At 37.1% G+C, this 18913-nt stretch overlaps 1 protein-coding gene across 2 annotated transcripts; it reads right to left on the minus strand.

The window, feature by feature from the left end:
• Nucleotides 1–132: 132 nt before the first annotated feature.
• On the minus strand, nt 133–18711 carry LOC122056220 (alpha-dioxygenase 1-like). 2 transcript variants are annotated; one of them, XM_042618055.1, is made up of 10 exons: nt 18576–18711; nt 6961–7221; nt 6712–6864; nt 2102–2235; nt 1755–1971; nt 1520–1665; nt 1225–1452; nt 944–1146; nt 590–833; nt 133–491 (listed from the first exon to the last, which is right to left on the minus strand). In XM_042618055.1, the coding sequence occupies exons 1-10, from the start codon at nt 18666–18668 to the stop codon at nt 266–268; spliced, it is 1905 nt and encodes a 634-aa protein (XP_042473989.1). In that variant the 5' UTR covers nt 18669–18711; the 3' UTR covers nt 133–265. The 2 variants fall into 2 exon arrangements, with proteins under 2 accessions (XP_042473989.1, XP_042473988.1); XM_042618054.1 differs by lacking the exons at nt 133–491; nt 590–833; nt 944–1146; ... (4 more) ...; nt 6712–6864; nt 6961–7221 and adding exons at nt 14431–14975; nt 15072–15315; nt 15421–15623; ... (4 more) ...; nt 17992–18144; nt 18231–18491.
• Between the last annotated feature and the right edge of the window lie 202 nt (nt 18712–18913).

The following is an 18913-nucleotide window of genomic DNA, read 5'->3' on the forward strand; positions in this document are numbered from 1 at the left end:
CATTGACCGGCAGGATCTGACGATTAGTGATTTATCGATCGTGACTAGTAACATAGACGGGTAAAATAATTAAATACACATTTTTTATTTAAAACAATTATATATCAAACTTAGTTCAAAGAAATAAACACACCGACTCAATTAATCTATTGCACGAATACAATCAAGTGAATTCAGAAACCTTATCGACGTGCATTGCTTGTCTTCTTCAACATCAAATTAAGCACGCTTGAATCTGTATATCTTATAGCTCGATAATCGCTTTTTAACTGGGAAACCTCAGGAGCAATGGAACGGGATTGAAGGAGTTGGGAGGAGCGTCCCACACGGAGAACGCACTCGTGGAGTTCATCCATGTCGAAGCTATGCTGGGATAGTGGCGTTGGATCACATCCCTTAAACTCTCCGTCGAGTTCACCCACTGAAACCCCTTCTTCGTGTACGTTTCCTCGTTGAAGTAGCTCGTGAAGAATCGATCAGCTTCCAGTCTCCTGTAAATATTGATTCGCTTGTAAATAATGATCGATATAGTCTTGCATTTAATTGCGTTAATAATTGCATGATATTGTGTGTGTATATATATATATACCTCGATGCCATGATAATGAAGACGAAGAAAGCAGTTTCGCTGATGGCGAATCCTTTGATCTTCTTCTCCGCCATGAGGCCTACGAGCAGGTCCAACTTCTCGACGTCGTCCCCATAGACTTCGCGCAGATCTTGGACCGTTTCCTTGTCGTCCGTCAAGTCCTCCCATTTGGAAATCGGGATCATCAGCAGGCCCCTGCGGAATTGGTTGTACCGTGGGACGCTCCGTTCGCGATCACGATAGACTATGTATATACAGTTTCATCAATCAGTACCGGATCATTATCATACAACAAAAACAAAAAGATCGATCGACTTCAATAAAACAGGATAACATAACAGTAGTTAGACGTACTCTCGAGAGCAGGCATGTCGACGTGATCTGACCTCTCTGTTCCGTCGACGTTCTGGGCGATGAGATCTTTAAAGAACAATGGGTAGTTCCACAGCTCAAGGGCGCCGCAAGCCTGGTGTCCCATGGACACCAACTGCCTCTCGAACCCGATCTCGCCCAATTTCGACTCGCCTCTGATCCCCACTAGCTCCTCCATCTTGACTCTGCTCCACACCCATTAATTAGCACAGTTAAGTATCTTATATTCTTATCAAGCAAAACTAAAATGCACACATGCATACTCTTTGAGATAGTGTGGGGATTTATTCGGTCCAGGAGTGGTGTTGATGTTCCTGAGGTGGAGAGAGTCTGGAAGAAGAGGATGCATTCTGTAAACGCTGGTGAACTCTTCTGTCAGGGAGTAGGGGACCCCGTGGTTGTTCGGTTGGCTCAGACCGACGAGTCCTCCGAGGGCTTCTCCTCCAATGTGCCCAAACCTTTCTTTCACCCACTTCCCCAGCAACCCATACCTTCATTGTTACCAGCGTTAATTAAAACTACTAAAGAATTTGACATGTCAGGACTGATATACATTACCAGTTGGCATGCATGGCAGCATTCATAGTGTGAGTTTTGAGGAGCTCCACCGTCCAGTCGATGGTGTGAATCTTGGCGATGACGGCCGAAGTCACCAGCCTTGCTTTCCGGAACAGTTCCTCGTCGTCCAGATAGGGATACTCTGCCTGCAGTAAATCGATCGAGAATAAAAACTACGATTAAGATATGATTAATTGATAAGAAATTAATTAAACGCTCTATTAATTATCATTGCCTTGAGTGCGTCGCAAACAGCGTTGTGTTCCTTGGCGAAGAGGGCTTGCAGCGTGGAGACGCCGGCCCAGCTGTTGCGGATGTCGCCGGAAATGGCGATTCCGGTGACGGGATCGTGCTGAAGGAGATTGTTATCGCCTAGCTTCAACTTGCCGTCGACGTAGGTCCTCACCGCCATTTCTTTCTTCCCTTCGCTCCCATAGATGGCACTTCCATCCCTAACAATAGATTACAATACGGATTAATCAAATAAAACTCTATTCCTAATACTCACTAAATATGATCTTAACATTTAATTTAGTTTTTTATTGTAAATATAAAGTCAACGGGAGCATATATTTAACGTACCACCAAGCAGTGCGGATGTTCGAGTGACCGGCAGTGATCAAGTCTTTGTGGGTGGGGATCTCTTTTGTACAGTAGAACCGAAATGACTTAAGGGGACATCGGTCGGCCACGTTCGCAGGAGCAACAAGGACAATCTAAGTCCACAACCGTCGTCAGAAACGATATAATTAATGAACCAAAGGACATTAGAGATCTTTCAAAAATTTAAGAGCCAGCGAGGTGATGGAAGGCTATAAATCGGCACGATGCACTCAAGCGGTGGAGTCGTCAATTTAAATTATATCTATCAAATTAATTTATATTACTAAATAATTTAAATATATTAGATTAAATTTTATTAATTCATTTGAAGATAGATTAAGATGGACCAATCCACCTATGCTCATGATTTACACAGGTCAGTTTGTAGCAGATTTATGTTGATCCACGGGTTGAGAAAATGTTGAAATAGTTGCACATATACCTTGATCATTCGTTGAGGTTTCTTGGCGCTTCTCTCATATTCATTAAAGCTAAGAGCACACTTGCTGCTATTTTGTAATGCATTGATTCAATTGGGATTACTAGATTGGTTTATAATTATCTTTATGATAAGCTTTCTTAACTTGTACATGTTTTCTTGAGTAATATGTATTAAATTCATTTTCATTCATGAAGATTTTCTCTGAGCAACTCGTGGGTCAACCTAAGACGTCACAAACTTTTTTTTTTTATTTTATTTTTTGGTAGATTCATGGATTGGTCCGTCTAATCCGCAACCCACCATTAGTTAGGTTGGATTGGGGATTTTTTTAATCCGCTAAGCGAGTCGGCCCGTTTCGCCTCACTAAATGGTTTGCTTGCCATGGGTCGACTCGTTCCACCATGAGCTGACCCGTCCTTTGAGATCGGTCTGTCTAACAACTCTAGTTGTTTTGTCTCACTCGATATTTTGGAAAAAAAAATATTTTTTTAGATTCGTATAATCAAAGACCAAGAATAATGAGATCAAGATCGATCTATGGTATTTTACTAATGGAAATAGTTAAGGAAGAAATTTAGGTTGATGTTAAAGTTCCAAATTAACTCTAGGTAATTATAGAATAAAATTATGTAGGTAGCTATGGGTACAGAATTCAAAAATTTATATTTGTTACTAAGTACCTGTAACCACCAATTTTTAGGCCCAAATTCTACCATTCAGGCTCTCAATCGAGCCTCTAAAGCTTTTATTACTATATTTTAGTAATTTATATTTTATGGTATTTAGGGTATTCTTGGTAATTATGTTCATAATTAGTCTATAATAGTATCATGTTTTATTAATTTTAATTTCTATCAAGAAATTCCTTTTTCTAGAAATATTTATTTTCTTTCTTTACCAGATTGGAATTTAGGTATATATATTGAGATTTTGTTTTTCTTTATCTTAGGGTCAAGAATTTATATAAACACATGTTTCTATTTATATGAGGATTCATTCCTCTTTTATTTTAACAAAGTTTCCTTTTTGGTAAATCCTATAAGTTTCCCTTGCTTTTTGGCCTTTTTTTTTCTTGAGTTTCTCTTTCAATCTTCCCTCTTGTCAATCCGCAGGATAATAGCTATTCTGTTAGGCGTCAGATATGGTGCTCAACTCCAATTATGCCCTTGTTTCCGTGATTAAGATGACTCGGGGCGTCTTGAGTGATTCCAGGCGCCCTGAGTCATCTCAGCCGTAGAAACTACCACGAAAATGGAGTTGGACACTATATTAATACCCTGCATACCTTTAAATGAGTGGCAGTGGACAACATCTGACGTAAAAGATCTGACACAGCCAAAATCTAAATTTTTTTAATCTCTCTTTTTTTTGCATGTGCAACAATTATCTTCTCTCTCCTACACGTAAAATTATGCTAGTTTGTAAAAACCAACACCAATTGGTTTAACTCGTCATAGAGTTTGCAACGAATCTCATTTTCGTTCTGAAATATGTAAAGAATATGTTATTTATCGCAAAGTTTGCAATGAATATCTATTTTTGCTGCTATTTGGCAATGAATTCGGTGACAAAATATTATTGTTGTTAATTTGCGATAAAAATCTTTGGTTGCAAATTTTGTTGCTAATTTGCGACGATTTCTTTTTTTGTCACTAAATTTGTTGCAGATTTAGGATGAAAATTTTTAGTCCCTAAAACTTAGTTTTTTGTAGTGCAAGGTGGTACTGATTTTTACAAACCAACACCACCTAAGTGCTGGTTTGTTGCCTTGGTGTTGATTTGTAAAAATCAGAATCACCTTGGTACTGATTTCTATAAATCAACACTATCACCAGTGTTAATTTGTAGCTTTAGTCCATCACTTGGTGATTGTTTTTACAAACCAACACCAAGGTGGTGCTGGTTTGAAGAAACCAACATTACCTTAGTGCTAATGTATAGAAATCAGCACCAAGGTGGTGTTGATTTGTAGAAATCAGAACCACCTTGGTGCTGATTTCTACAAACCATTAGTCTTGGTACATCACTTAGTGTTAGTTTGTAGCAAGGTGGTACTGATTTCTACAACCAACATCAATGTTTGTTTGTATCTTTGGTGCACAACTTTGTATTGGTTTCTAAAAACCAACACCAAGGGCACCACCTTGGTGTTGACTTGTAGCCTTGGTGCACCACTTGGTGCTAATTTTTATAAACCAACACCAAGATTTGTAGAAATCAACACCACCTTGAAGCTGGTTTATAGCCTTGGTGCACTACTTGGTGCTGATTTCTACAAAGCCTCGATACACCACTTAGTGGTGGTTTCTACAAACTAGCGCCACCTTGGTGTTGATTTATAGCCTTGGTGCACCAAATCAACACCAAGACGGTTGGTGTTGGTTTGTAGAAATCAGAACCACTTTGGTATTGGTTTTGTAGGCTTGGTGCATCATCCCCTCGGATGAGTCTAGTGGCTAGCGCATGAGGTGTTGCCACAATGAGGTCTGGGGTTCGAATCTCGGCAAATCCGAGGTAAATACCTCCCTTATGTGCTAGTCACTATTCCAAAGACTAGTAGCCGCCTGTGATTTATCTCCTCTGTGTTGGCCTTGGGACGGGTTGGCGGAGGCGCTGGGGGCGAGCGTATTCGCCTTTTGCCACAATTGTAGGCTTGGTACATCACTTGATGCTGATTTCTACAAAGACTTGATGCACCACTTAGTACTGGTTTCTATAAACCAGCACTACTTTGGTGCTGATTTGAAGCCTTGGTGCACCACTTGGTGTTGATTTCTACAAATCAACATCAAGACGGTTGATGTTGGTTTGTAACCTTGGTGCACCGCCGGGTACCGATTTCTACAAAGCCTTAGTGCATCACTTAGTGTTGGTTTCTACAAACCAGCACTAAGGTTGCACTGGTTTATAAAAATTAGCTTCACTTTGGTGTTGATTTATATCCTTGATGCACCACTTGGTGTTAATTTGTACAAATCAACACCAGTGTCAGTTTCTACAAACGAGCACCAGTGCTAGGTTGTAGTGTTGGTTTATAGAAATCAACATCATTTACCAACATTGGTGATAGTTTGTAGAAATTTGTACCAAGGTAGTGTTGGTTTATTGCCTTGGTGCACCACTTAGTGCTGATTTTTGTTTATAGAAATCAGCACCACCTTGGTGCTGATTTCTATAAATCAGTACCACTTTAATGCTGGTTTGTAGCCTTAGTACACCACTTGGATAGAAACCAGTATTAATGTTGGTTTATAGTCTTGGTGCACCGATTAGTTCTAGTCTCTATAAATCAACACCAAAGTGGTGTTGATTTATAGCCTTGGTGCACCACTTGATGTTGATTTCTGCAATCAACACCAGTGCTATTTTGTAAAAATCAACATCACTTACCCACACTGGTGCTAGTTTATAGAAAGCAACACTAAGGTGGTGTTGATTTCTACAAACGAGCACCAAGGCTACAAATTAGGTGGTGTTTGTTTGTATAGAAATTAGTACCATCTTGGTACTAATTTCTGCAATCCATTACCATATTGTATGCAAGAGAAAAAAAAAATCATTATATATACAGATGAGGAGAAATTAAAAAATTTAGATTTTAATTATGTCAGAATACTCACATCGAACATCATTAATCGTCACTCATATCAAGATATGCAGGTATTATATTAGATTTTGTTTTCCAATCAATTTTGCACTTTCATAAATTTGTATCATTTTGCCCTAAAACTTAAAATGGAAAAAAAATATATTTGGTATTTGCAAAAACAAGAAGAAGGTTCTCGATTTTTTTTAATTATTAAAAGAATACTTATTCTAAATTTTCTTCCCAAGTCACCTTTTTTTTTATTTAACATAGCCAAAATTACTACAAGTTTTTTTTTATAAAAACTGACCTAATATTAGCAAAAGAATATTTAATATTGGAGTAATTTTAATCATGAGGAGTTCTGGTGCTATAATAGTGTTGGATTGTACTAATAAAAGAGACTATTTTTAGAATGAAAAAAATGTAAGGAGTTTTTTTTTTGTTTTTTAGCAAAATGAAGATTTACCTTTGTGATGATAATGAAAACACAGGAAGTACTTTGTGATTATATTGTTAATTCCTCAAAGAATATTATACATGTATAATTCTTAGTTTTACCTGCTGAGTGTCTTCGAGATGATCAATCCAATCATGCACCATGAACTGTATCCATGACGCTGCAATCAGATTGAACTGCTTGCCGGTGTCTTTGTAAGTTCCTCTCCGGTCCAGAAACTTCGTCGCCACGATCGCCGGATGGGGACACAGCAACTACTCTCGCATACACATGCACAGATCATGTTGCATGATCTCAAAAGCTCAAGGCGCTCTTCCCTGAAGAAAGAATTTAATTACGTATACACTTACTGGATCGTTTTGATCCTGAGGGAGCGTGTTCCTTCCGAAGAAGGCATTATGGCTCCCGGCCTTGCTGTTGTTCGGGTCGTTGAACTCCCCGTCATCGGTCCGGTACGCGTAGTCCTTGGGGTCGAACGGAGTCGTCTCGCTCTCCCCGACGGCGCGCAGGTTGTACTTGTTGTGCAGCGTCCGGCGCTGCTGCAAGTAGGTCAGCCCCAGGAACACCGGCAGCCTGTGCCACAGCCCCAGCCTGTCCAGCGAGTGCACGTACTGTCATGCATGCAGCGCACAAAATGTACATGAGAGATCAATCAAGTCCCACGCTAGAAATGTATATTAACGATGATCATTACGAGGAAGCTGAGCTTGTCGCCTAGAGGCATTCTCTCGAACACTTGATGGAAGTCAGGGTGGATGAGGGACACCAAGAGGGGAAGACCCATGATTAATTGCTGACAGTTTTGGAATAATTAGTTGGATGGATAAAATGTCCGTGAGAAGCTAGGCGCAATTTATAGAGAGCTGGGAGAAAAGATCGATGCACACACATGCATGCCTCTTCTCTTTTTCTGTAATTTTCTTTACCTTTCTTTTGTGCATCATTTTACTTGAGAGGAGGGAAAGCAATTTCCTTATCTTTTTCTTGTACATTATTTTACAACGACAAGTTCAAACGGAGAGAAGAACACAGAAAATCAGTCAACTCTATTATTTATTCATTTATTTATTTAGCTATCTATAAGACGAAAAGACAAGCAATTAATTGAAACGAGATTAATTATAAAAGAAACAAGATAATTATGTGGGAAAAGAAGCATTTATTTCGGTCTATCTCAAAGATGACTCATGCATGTTATTATTTCCCTCTATCTCTGATATACTTCGAAATCTCCGTCATCAACTGCACAGGAAGGGAGCAGTAGAGGAAGTCAATCCACCAGAACAAACCGATCAACCGATCGGACACACGGTCGACCAAGCACACATCTGAGCGTCTGCAATCCAATCGAGGCACTAGCCCGATCAAATACATATTAATATTAATCTTAATATCAATTATAAAATATTTTATTAATTAATAAAAGATAAAATGAAATATTATATTTATATCAGTTCAGTATTAAATAAATACGTATAATAATATAGTATTAAATAAATACGTATAATAATATCGTAGAGTAGTAGGTTATAGTGTACAATATATCAATTAGTTGAATTGATAGTGAAAGTATGTAGATATATATAGACACTACTTGTTCATTATTCCTAGTGAAGTATTAATATATAAAAACAATATTAATACATTGAAACTAACATATAGGTGATAACTTAATCTCACAAATCATGAATATGAGATATCAGGTTGACACATGGTTATAGTGTAATTTGGTATTAGTTTATCTTAACTATAAAATTACACTAGTATACTATGAATGTATTGAACAGGACCATTTGAGGTTGTTTTTTTTATACTGACTGCATAAAAGAACAAAACCTCTGTTATTATGGAAGTGTGCGCTCTTAATCCCGATATAATAACAAGCACATATACTTAGTATTTATTTCTTTAATTTATCAATGGGTGAAATTTATTTAGTTGGATCAATAGGCCCGATAAGTTGGGAAATAATATTATTTATATGGTGTGTTGTTGATTATAGAAGGAAACTGTGTCCTAGTAATTTAGGTTGATAATGTTCCCTTGAGGAGCTCATAAGGATTGTCATGTAAACCTTGTAGGTGGACTTAGTCCGGCATGACAATGAAGTTGAGTGGTACTACTCTTGGAGATAGATATTAATTAAGTGAATTGTTAGTAACTCATTTATTAGTGGACATTCGATATCTTAAACACAGGGAGATTAATGCACTCATAATAAGAAGGAGCCCATAATGTAATATGGGATTGGTGCGGTAGTTCAATAATAACTCTTTAGTGGTATGAGTTATTATTGATGAACTTGAATTGGGTGTTCGGGGCGAACACAGGAAGTTCAAGCTTATTGGGAGACCAAAACCAATTCCTCCTCTCAGTCCCTGTTGTAGCCTCTATAAAGCCTTATATCCATCAAATCCACTTCTTTACCTAAGTAATGGGCCGGAGACATCCTTGCTTGGTGCAAGGGGGCCGGCCAAGCATCAACTTGGAGCCCAAGAGGTGGCCGGCCAAACCATGCTTGGTGTCCAAGCATGGGGTCGACCATACCACTAGGATTAAAAGGAGATTTTATTTTGTTAAAATCTTTCCTTTTGTAGTCATTCATGAAGGGATTTAAAAGAGAAATTTTAATTTTAAAATTTCCTTTTATAGCCATCATCATGGTTTTAAAAGAGAGTTTTAAAATTTTAAAATCTTTCCTTTTATAGCTATCTACAAAAGATTAAAGAGAGATTTTAATTTTGTTAAAATCTTTTCTTATTTGTAGTTATCTATAATATTTAAAAGAGAGATTTTAATTTTTGATAAAACTTTCCTTTATTGCCATGTACAATAGGAGATATTTTAATTGTTGTTAAAATTTTCTTTTTTAAGGGGAGATCACAAATAAGGAAGTTTTAATTATATTTAAAACTTTCCTTTTTTGCCATAACCAAGGATTATAAAAGAGAATGTGAGGGTGTCTCATTAGATACACAACCCTATTCTCTCATCTCTTTTCCTTGGTGTGGCCGACCCTTCCTCCCTCTCTCTTCTCTCTTCCTTAGGCCGGCGGCACACCATCCTTTCTTCTTTCTAAGGTCGGCACTCATCTCTTCTTGGTGGCCTAAACTTGAAAGAATTGGAGAAGACTCTATCTTGGTAGCCGGTTACTTGGAGAGGAAGAAGAAAAGAGAAAGTTTCCTATTTTGGCATCCATTGGTGGCTCAAGAGTCTTGGAGGAAAAGAAGGAGCATGATGATTTCATCTTGGTAGATCGTCGCCCACACGACGTCCAAGAGGAGGAGAGGAATATAACAGAAAATCAAGAGGTCTATAAGCTACAAAGAAAGGTATAACTAGTTATTTGTTTCCACATCATAACTAGTTCATGTTCTTTGTATAGATCTTGAAAAACCAAACACAAGAGGCTATCGATTTTCTGCTATCGTTTTTGTTATCGATTTTGTGTTTCAATTTCATGTTTCGATATTGTGCTTCTATTGAGGTCTCTGTAGTTAAACCTAGTTACTGTAAGAAGTTAATATCTGATTTCTTTGAAAGGCTTTATCTAGGAAGTGGTGGATGATCTCATACCCAAGAAGGTTTAGTGTCTTGTCATGTTTAACCTAGAAGTCAATCTTTGAAATAAATATTTAATTAACTTTTGTAATATGGTTTAACTTATGAAGAACACATCGGTTGAACTTGGAGTAAAAATGTTAAGTATCGTTTCCAATCCAAGTTTTTCTGAAGAGCAACTTGGATTAATAATGTTAAGCATCATTTGCAATCCAAGTTTAACTTCAGTAGAGCACATGGGTAGCTAGGTTAAGTTCTGTGCTTGTATAAATTCTTGTACAGGGGAAACAAAATGGTATTTCGAGTAGCAACCAATAGTTGGATTGATCGGTTGATCGATTCAACAACCTTCTATGCTTTCGCAGAAGAATCCGGAATTGATTGACCAATTGATTTCTACTTTGCTCACGTCATCATGAGAAAACCTACCCTAATCAATCAACTGATCGATTGGAATATCCCAATCGATCGGTTGATCGATTGGAGAGCGCACTGTGGTCTTATGCGAACGACCACCAATCGATCAACTGATCAATTGGCGTAGCCCCAATCGATCAACAAATCGATTGGGCTATCATTGCTTGCAAAAACTCTCCCAATTGATTAACTGATCAATTTACCAATCCTAACTTGACTAACTCAAGTTTAGGGTTCCAAATCCCAACATTCGGTCAACTGTGACCTATTAGAACTCCCTCATGCCTAACATCTGGTTAACTTTGACCTACTAGGACTTCGCCACCAAGTGTTTGGTCAATCCTTAACCAAGTGTCCTGTCAACCTTGATCCACTTAAACTTACCATCTCGTGCTAAGGGTTCGGTCCTCCATGACTCACTTGGGCTTTCAAACACTAGGTATCCAATCAACCTTAACCCACCTAAATTTCCACGCGCCTGACTTTACTCACTAAGACTTCCTCACTGCCTTGCTTCACTTACTAGGACTTTCACTTGACTTCTCTCATCAGGATTTTCATCTGCTTGGCTTCACTCACCAAGACTTTCACACTGCGTAGCTTCACTTACTAAGCCTCTTCACACCAAGTATCCGGTCAACACTGACCCATTTGGATTATTATCTTCTGCCAACCTTCCTGTTGGACTTACCCCTTACCTAACTTCTAGTTAGAACTTTTCAGTCAAGTATCCGATCAACCTTGACCTACTTGCCTCTTTTTCACATCAAACTAGTCAAACCTTGACTAGATGAGAATTACACCAGCAATCTCCCCAAACAGGCAATTGCACCTTCAATTTTCATTTTTGTCAAACATTAAAACTCAAATATCATGACTCAAACTTGAGCCAATTTAAGTTTAGTCAAACTGGTCAATCTTGACCTAGGGAAATTGTACCAACAGTCGAGAAACAATTAGTTGTCATTTTAATCTTTGTCTTCAAGCAATTTTACAACTGCACCATATATTGCTAAAGAAACCTGAGCTGGTACGCGATGATTGCAAAGAAGATAGGTGGAAACCATTTAACATAATATTTTTTTAATCACGTATAGTTCATCTTTTAAAATAGTTTTCATTCAACTCTATGAATATTATAGGATTGTTTAGGTGCTTTAGATGAACTTTTATCCTAGTGACACACCTTAAAGAAGAAAAATAATGTCATTGCATAAGAAAAGGGGGTTTGCTGCAAACGTGTTGGGAGTGTGTTGCCCAAATATGCAATTTATAAATGTGTTACCTGGTTGGGAAGGTTCTGCTCATGATGGTCGAGTTCTTTATGTTGCCATCAATAGGCCATCTAGCCTTAAAGTCTCCAAAGGTAAATAGTAACTATTTTATTCTTTAAGTTTTTTTTTTCCATTTTTATGGAATACTTGCATTTACTTTATTTCCCTTGGTATAGATTATTATTATTTGGTAGATGTTGGATATTGTAATTTAGATGAATTTTTTGCACCTTATCACGGACATAGGTATCACGTCAATGTGTTTGATGGCCATCGACCCAAGACAACCAAAGAATATTTTAACATGAAGCACTCTAGAGCAAGAAATGCTATCGAGAGGTGTTTTGGATTGTTGAAGGGACGTTGAAAAATTCTAGCTTTCCCTTCATTTTTTCCAATACAAATCCAAGTTTGTATTATTATTTCTTATTGTTTGCTTCATAACTTAATCTATAAATTCATGAGACATGAAGATGAAAGTGATCATGAGAATGAAACAGAGTACATATGGATAATTACCCAACGGATCAATGAATAACTTTTAGGAATAATTTAGTACTCCAAATGTTTAATAATTGGCAAAACGGGTTACTTGATATGGAATTACTATGATTGGTGTGATGTTTGTTCTTTATTTTTCTTTTGTATTCACCTTTGTAAAACTTTTATGTTTAATGTTATGCATTATGTCGATGTTTTATGTATCATGTCGATGTTTTATGTATCATCAACTTTCTTTAAACATGATTTGATATTGTTACACATTTAATAGTTACTCTTTCCGTGACTTTGATATAAAGTAGGATGGAGAATAATCTTGATGACTCTATGGGGAAGAAGGTTATACGTGGAAGAGGTAAAAATAAAGTTTTCTGCTTGGAAGTGGAAAGTTTGACATTAGTAAGATGTTTGCAGGATATGACAACCGATCTTCTTTGTAAAGCTGATGGAGGTTTCAAGAACAACTATACATGGTCGAGTTAAGAAGAATTATGATCCAAATGCTGCCAAATTTAACAAAATATGTCACTCACATTGATTCTAGAATTAAAACCTTAAAGAAGAAATTGCATGATATCAATGAAAAATACAAGCAAAGTGGTTGTACTTGAAATTATGTCGAAAAGAAGATAGCATGTGAAGAAATATGGTATCTTGAATGAATTAAGGTACATATAATTGATTTGTGTTTTCTTCTTCTTCTGTTTACTATAGATATTGGTTCATTATACCTTTAAACGCTATGCTGTTTTTTTAAAAATTAATAAAAATTGTTTGTGGGCTATAGTTTGATTTGGCATTGTTCAATTATTGAGAGCTTTTTTTTTTGTTTTGTTTGTTTTTTTGGTATAGGGTCGCTCCGAAGCTAAAGACCTATTCATTATATTATTCTCTTATCTTTAAGAGTTAGAGATGGTACATAGCAGAGACAAAGCAACAATCCTTGCTATAGAACATCCTTCAATGATAGCACATAACATAACAAATACTGATGTTGAGGATGATTTATCCATAACATATGACAATACAATTACTGACAATGTAATTGAAGTTGATTCAATGTCAAATTAACAACCATTTGTTACATCTAGAGCATCTCACTCTAAGGAGAAAAATAAATTACCCATTGATAGAGTTGAAAAGGCTTCAAAGAAGGCAAGGAATGCATATTGACAGTAACTTCAAATTACTCAGTGATTGAGTAGATGATTTTATGCAAAATATTAGCTCACACTTTGAGTCTATATTAGTTTGGGTTTAGGGTAAATCTTCTAAAATGTCATAAGTTCTTGAGATGTTGAATAAGTACATATTTGTTGGGAAGAACAAGTGCAAGGCTGTTCAAGTAATTTATGAGAATGCTATGAAAGTTAAGTTATTGTTTAGTTTAGATTCATCTGAAGTAGAAGATTTTATGCTCAATTTCTTGTAATTATAGATTTGAATATGTTGGTTTTGAAAAATCTGGAAACATTTCTTTAACTTATCTTGTTTAGTAATCAGGTTTCGAATGACTACCTAGTTATCATTCAATTAATTGATTATTTTTTGTATTTTTAGGATGGTATGTTAACTAATGTTGTGTTCAAACAATGATTAATTGCTAATAATGATTTATTTTGAAGATATGTGTTGTGTTTACTTGTACTTCGATATATGAATAATAAGCCTGTGAAATATGCCCACTATGCTTGAGGTATACGGCATGATAGCAGTTTTTTTAAACGACGACTACTGCTTGTTTATATTTTTTAAAAATAAAAAAACAAACAATATGATATGTTTATTTTTTTATTTTTGATTAAAAACTACAATATGTATAATAATTGTTCGTAAGTTTTTTTCGTAGGTGCATTATTTGTACCGTGTTGACCATATTCCGACGATTGTGTGTTTTTTTTGTAGGTGCATTATTTGTACCATATTCCAGCGATTGTTACAACTTTTCTTGTATTATTTAATGGTAAGAGTAAAATTAGAAATTTGACTAATTCCCATTGTATACTTTCATTTAACTAGCAACATCAATCACATTATATTAACACCTTTATTATTTATACCAAGCACCAACAATTCAATCACTGATTCTCATTATGATTAACCCTCAATCAAACCCATTATCATTCTGATTGAGTAATCTATATCAAACGCCCCCTAAATACATATGACCCTTTTTTATTTAAAACAATTATATATCAAACTTAGTTCAAAGAAATAACCACACCGACACAATTAATTAAACTATTGCACGAATACAATCAATTACGAATCAAACGAATTCAGAAAGCTTATCGACTCCAACATCTACGTACATTACTTGCCTTCTTCAACTTAAAATTAATTAGCACGCTTGAATCTGTATATCTTCTAGCTCGATCGTCGCTTTTTAACTGGGAAACCTCAGGAGCAATGGAACGGGATTGAAGGAGTTGGGAGGAGCGTCCCACACGGAGAATGCACTCGTGGAGTTCATCCATGTCGAAGCTATTCTGGGATAGTGGCGTTGGATCACATCCCTTAAACTCTCCGTCGAGTTCACCCACTGAAACCCCTTCTTCGTGTACGTTTCCTCGTTGAAGTAGCTCGTGAAGAATCGATCAGCTTCCAGTCTCCTGTAAATATTGATTCGCTTGTAAATAATGATCGATATAGTTTTGCATTTAATTGCGTTAATAATTGCATGATATTGTGTGTGTATATATATATACCTCGATGCCATGATAATGAAGACGAAGAAAGCAGTTTCGCTGATGGCGAATCCCTTGATCTTCTTCTCCGCCATGAGGCCTACGAGCAGGTCCAACTTCTCGACGTCCTCCCCGTAGACTTCGAGCAGATCTTGGACCGTTTCCTTGTCGTCCGTCAAGTCCTCCCATTTCGAAATCGGGATCATCAGCAGGCCCCTGCGGAATTGGTTGTACCGTGGGACGCTCCGTTCGCGATCGCGATAGACTATGTATATACAGTTTCATCGATCAGTACCGGATCATTATCATACAACAAAAACAAAAAGATCGATCGACTTTAATAAAACAGGATAACAGTAGTTAGACGTACTCTCGAGAGCAGGCATGTCGACGTGATCTGACCTCTCTGTTCCGTCGACGTTCTGAGCGATGAGATCTTTAAAGAACAATGGGTAGTTCCACAGCTCAAGGGCGCCGCAAGCCTGGTGTCCCATGGACACCAACTGCCTCTCGAACCCGATCTCGCCCAATTTCGACTCGCCTCTGATCCCCACTAGCTCCTCCATCTTGACTCTGTTCCACACCCCATTAATTTGCACAATTAATTATCTTATTTTCTTATCAAGCAAAACTAAAATGTACACATGCATACTCTTTGAGATACTGTGGGGATTTATTCGGTCCAGGAGTGGTGTTGATGTTCCTGAGGTGGAGAGAGTCTGGAAGAAGAGGGTGCATTCTGTAAACGCTGGTGAACTCTTCTGTCAGGGAGTAGGGGACCCCGTGGTTATTCGGTTGGCTCAGACCGACGAGTCCTCCGAGGGCTTCTCCTCCAATGTGCCCAAACCTGTCTTTCACCCACTTCCCCAGCAACCCATACCTTCATTGCTACCAGCGTTAATTAATGTGTGTTTCTGTTGAAACGGCTAAAGAATTTGACATGTCAGGACTGATATACATTACCAGTTGGCATGCATGGCAGCATTCATAGTGTGGGTTTTGAGGAGCTCCACCGTCCAGTCGATGGTGTGAATCTTGGCGATGACGGCCGAAGTCACCAGCCTTGCTTTCCGGAACAGTTCCTCGTCGTCCAGATAGGGATACTCTGCCTGCAGTAAATCGATCGAGAATAAAAACTACGATTAAGATATGATTAATTGATAAGAAATTAATTAAACGCTCTATTAATTATCATTGCCTTGAGTGCGTCGCAAACAGCGTTGTGTTCCTTGGCGAAGAGGGCTTGCAGCGTGGAGACGCCGGCCCAGCTGTTGCGGATGTCGCCGGAAATGGCGATTCCGGTGACGGGATCGTGCTGAAGGAGATTGTTATCGCCTAGCTTCAACTTGCCGTCGACGTAGGTCCTCACCGCCATTTCTTTCTTCCCTTCGCTCCCATAGATGGCACTTCCATCCCTAACAATATATTACAATATGGATGCAAATTACACCCACTAAATATGTTAATATTAACCTTTAATTTAGTTTTTGATGTTAATATAATGTATAATTATAGCATTTAACGTACCACCAAGCAGTACGGATGTTCAAGTTACCGGTGGTGATCAAGTCTTTATGTGTGGGAATCTCTTTCGTACTGTAGAACCGAAACGACTTAAGGGGACATTGGTCGGCCACATGCGCAGGAGCCGTAAGGACAATCTAAGTCCACAATAAGCATCAGAATCAATTTAATGTTCCAAATTAAAAGATGACATATATAAATTTTTTATGATGGTAAAAAATAATTATATTCATTTTTAGTGTTTTTGTTAATTTATTTTAGTATCAATAAGGATGAAATAATAGTTGGAATAAATTACGGATGAATATTAATAGTTGGAATAATGATTGACATATGAGAAAGATATTTACCTAAGATATGTTGAGATTTGAACTCCAAATCTTATAATGATAATATCTCATATGCTATTCATGAATTTAGCAAGGGTAATGTGAACTTAATACCTAGTAAGTTGTGATATGTACAAAGGGGCCTAAATTTAATATGGTTTTTTCATGAGTGGAAGTATAACTTTATACATTAGCACAGCTGGGAATTAAAAAAAATAGGTTTTAAAGTATTTTAATTAAAGACCAAGCATAATGATATAAATCAAGATCGATTTATGGTATTTTACTAATGCAAATAGTTATGGAGGAAATTTCGTTTAAAAAAAAATTTCTCTTATAATTTTCATAAGCATACTTATAACCTTTTCCTTTTACATATTTTTAAGCATCTCTTTTTTAAAAAAAAAATAGTTAGCATATGTTTTTTAGTTTACTTATATATTTTCACTTAACAATAATTTTATTTTGTTTTCTTATTTAATAAATAGGATATTATATGGTGTATACACGTAATTTTCTAATTATATTAAAAGTAGATTGCGTTTTCCACTCGAATTTGCTTTTCTTTATTTCATACCCCTCTCATATTTTTGAAAAAAAATAACTTTTATTAATTTATATCATTTTTCCATTAAACTTAAAATGATGTTTTGATATATAGAAAACAATATTATGTTTGGTAATTGAAAAAAAAAGATCAATAGAAGGTTCTTTATTTTTTTATTATTAAAAGAACTCCTTATATTTAAAAAAAATCATAAGAATACTCATCCTAAATTTTCTTCCCAAATGACCTTTTTTTATTTGACCAATTGAACAGAGTCAACATTACTCCAATTTTTTTTTGATTAAAACTGACCTAATATTAGCAAAAAATTATTTAATATTAGAGTAATTTTAATCATAAAATCAGATTAATTAGTAAATAAAAGAGAATATTTTTAAATGAAAAAAAATAAGGTAAGGATTTTTTTTTCGCAAAATGAAAATTTACCTTCGTGATGATAATAAAAACAAAGGAAGTGCTTTGTGATTATATTGTTAATTCCTCATAAAGAATATTATACACGTGTAATTCTTATTTTTACCTGCTGAGTGTCTTCGAGATGATCAATCCAATCATGCACCATGAACTGTATCCATGACGCTGCAATCAGATTGAACTGCTTACCGGTGTCCTTGTAAGTTCCTCTCCGGTCCAGAAACTTCGTCGCCACGATCGCCGGATGAGGACTCAGCAACTACACACAGATCATGATGCATCACTTCCAAAGCTCAAGGCGCTAGCTCTTCCCTGAAGAAAGCATTTAATTGCGTATACACTTACTCGATCGTTTTGATCCTGAGGGAGCATGTTCCTTCCGAAGAAGGCATCATAGCCCCCGGCCTTGCTGTTGTTCGGGTCATTGAACTCCCCGTCATCGGTCCGGTACGCGTAGTCCTTGGGGTCGAACGGAGTCGTCTCGCTCTCCCCGACGGCGCGCAGGTTGTACTTGTTGTGCAGCGTCCGGCGCTGCTGCAAGTAGGTCAGCCCCAGGAACACCGGCAGCTTGTGCCATAGCTTCAGCCTGTCCAGCGAGTGCACGTACTGTATGCAGTAGAGAGATCAATCAAGACCACACACTGGAAAAATGAATGGCATATCAATTAACGATGATCATCAATCATTTACGAGGAAGCTGAGCTTGTCGCACAGAGGCATTCTCTCGAACACTTCATGGAAATCAGGGTGGATGATGGACTGCAAGAGGGGAAGACAACACATGATTTATTAATTAATTGCTGATAGTTTTGGAATAATTAATTGGATGGATAAATGTTCATGAGAAGGCGCAATGTGCATATATACAGAGCTGGGAGAAAAGATCGTCAATGCACATGCATTCATGTCTACTTCTCTTTTTCTACGTGCCATGGCAGTCTGCATGCGTGTCCAATACAGTTTGCAGAATTTTTGACCGAAGAAAAGTAAAATGGGAAGGTCAAATATCGTGAGGTTTGACACGTAAT

Source organism: Zingiber officinale, chromosome 3B (genome assembly GCF_018446385.1).
Source record: "Zingiber officinale cultivar Zhangliang chromosome 3B, Zo_v1.1, whole genome shotgun sequence".
Classification (NCBI taxonomy): domain Eukaryota; kingdom Viridiplantae; phylum Streptophyta; class Magnoliopsida; order Zingiberales; family Zingiberaceae; genus Zingiber; species Zingiber officinale.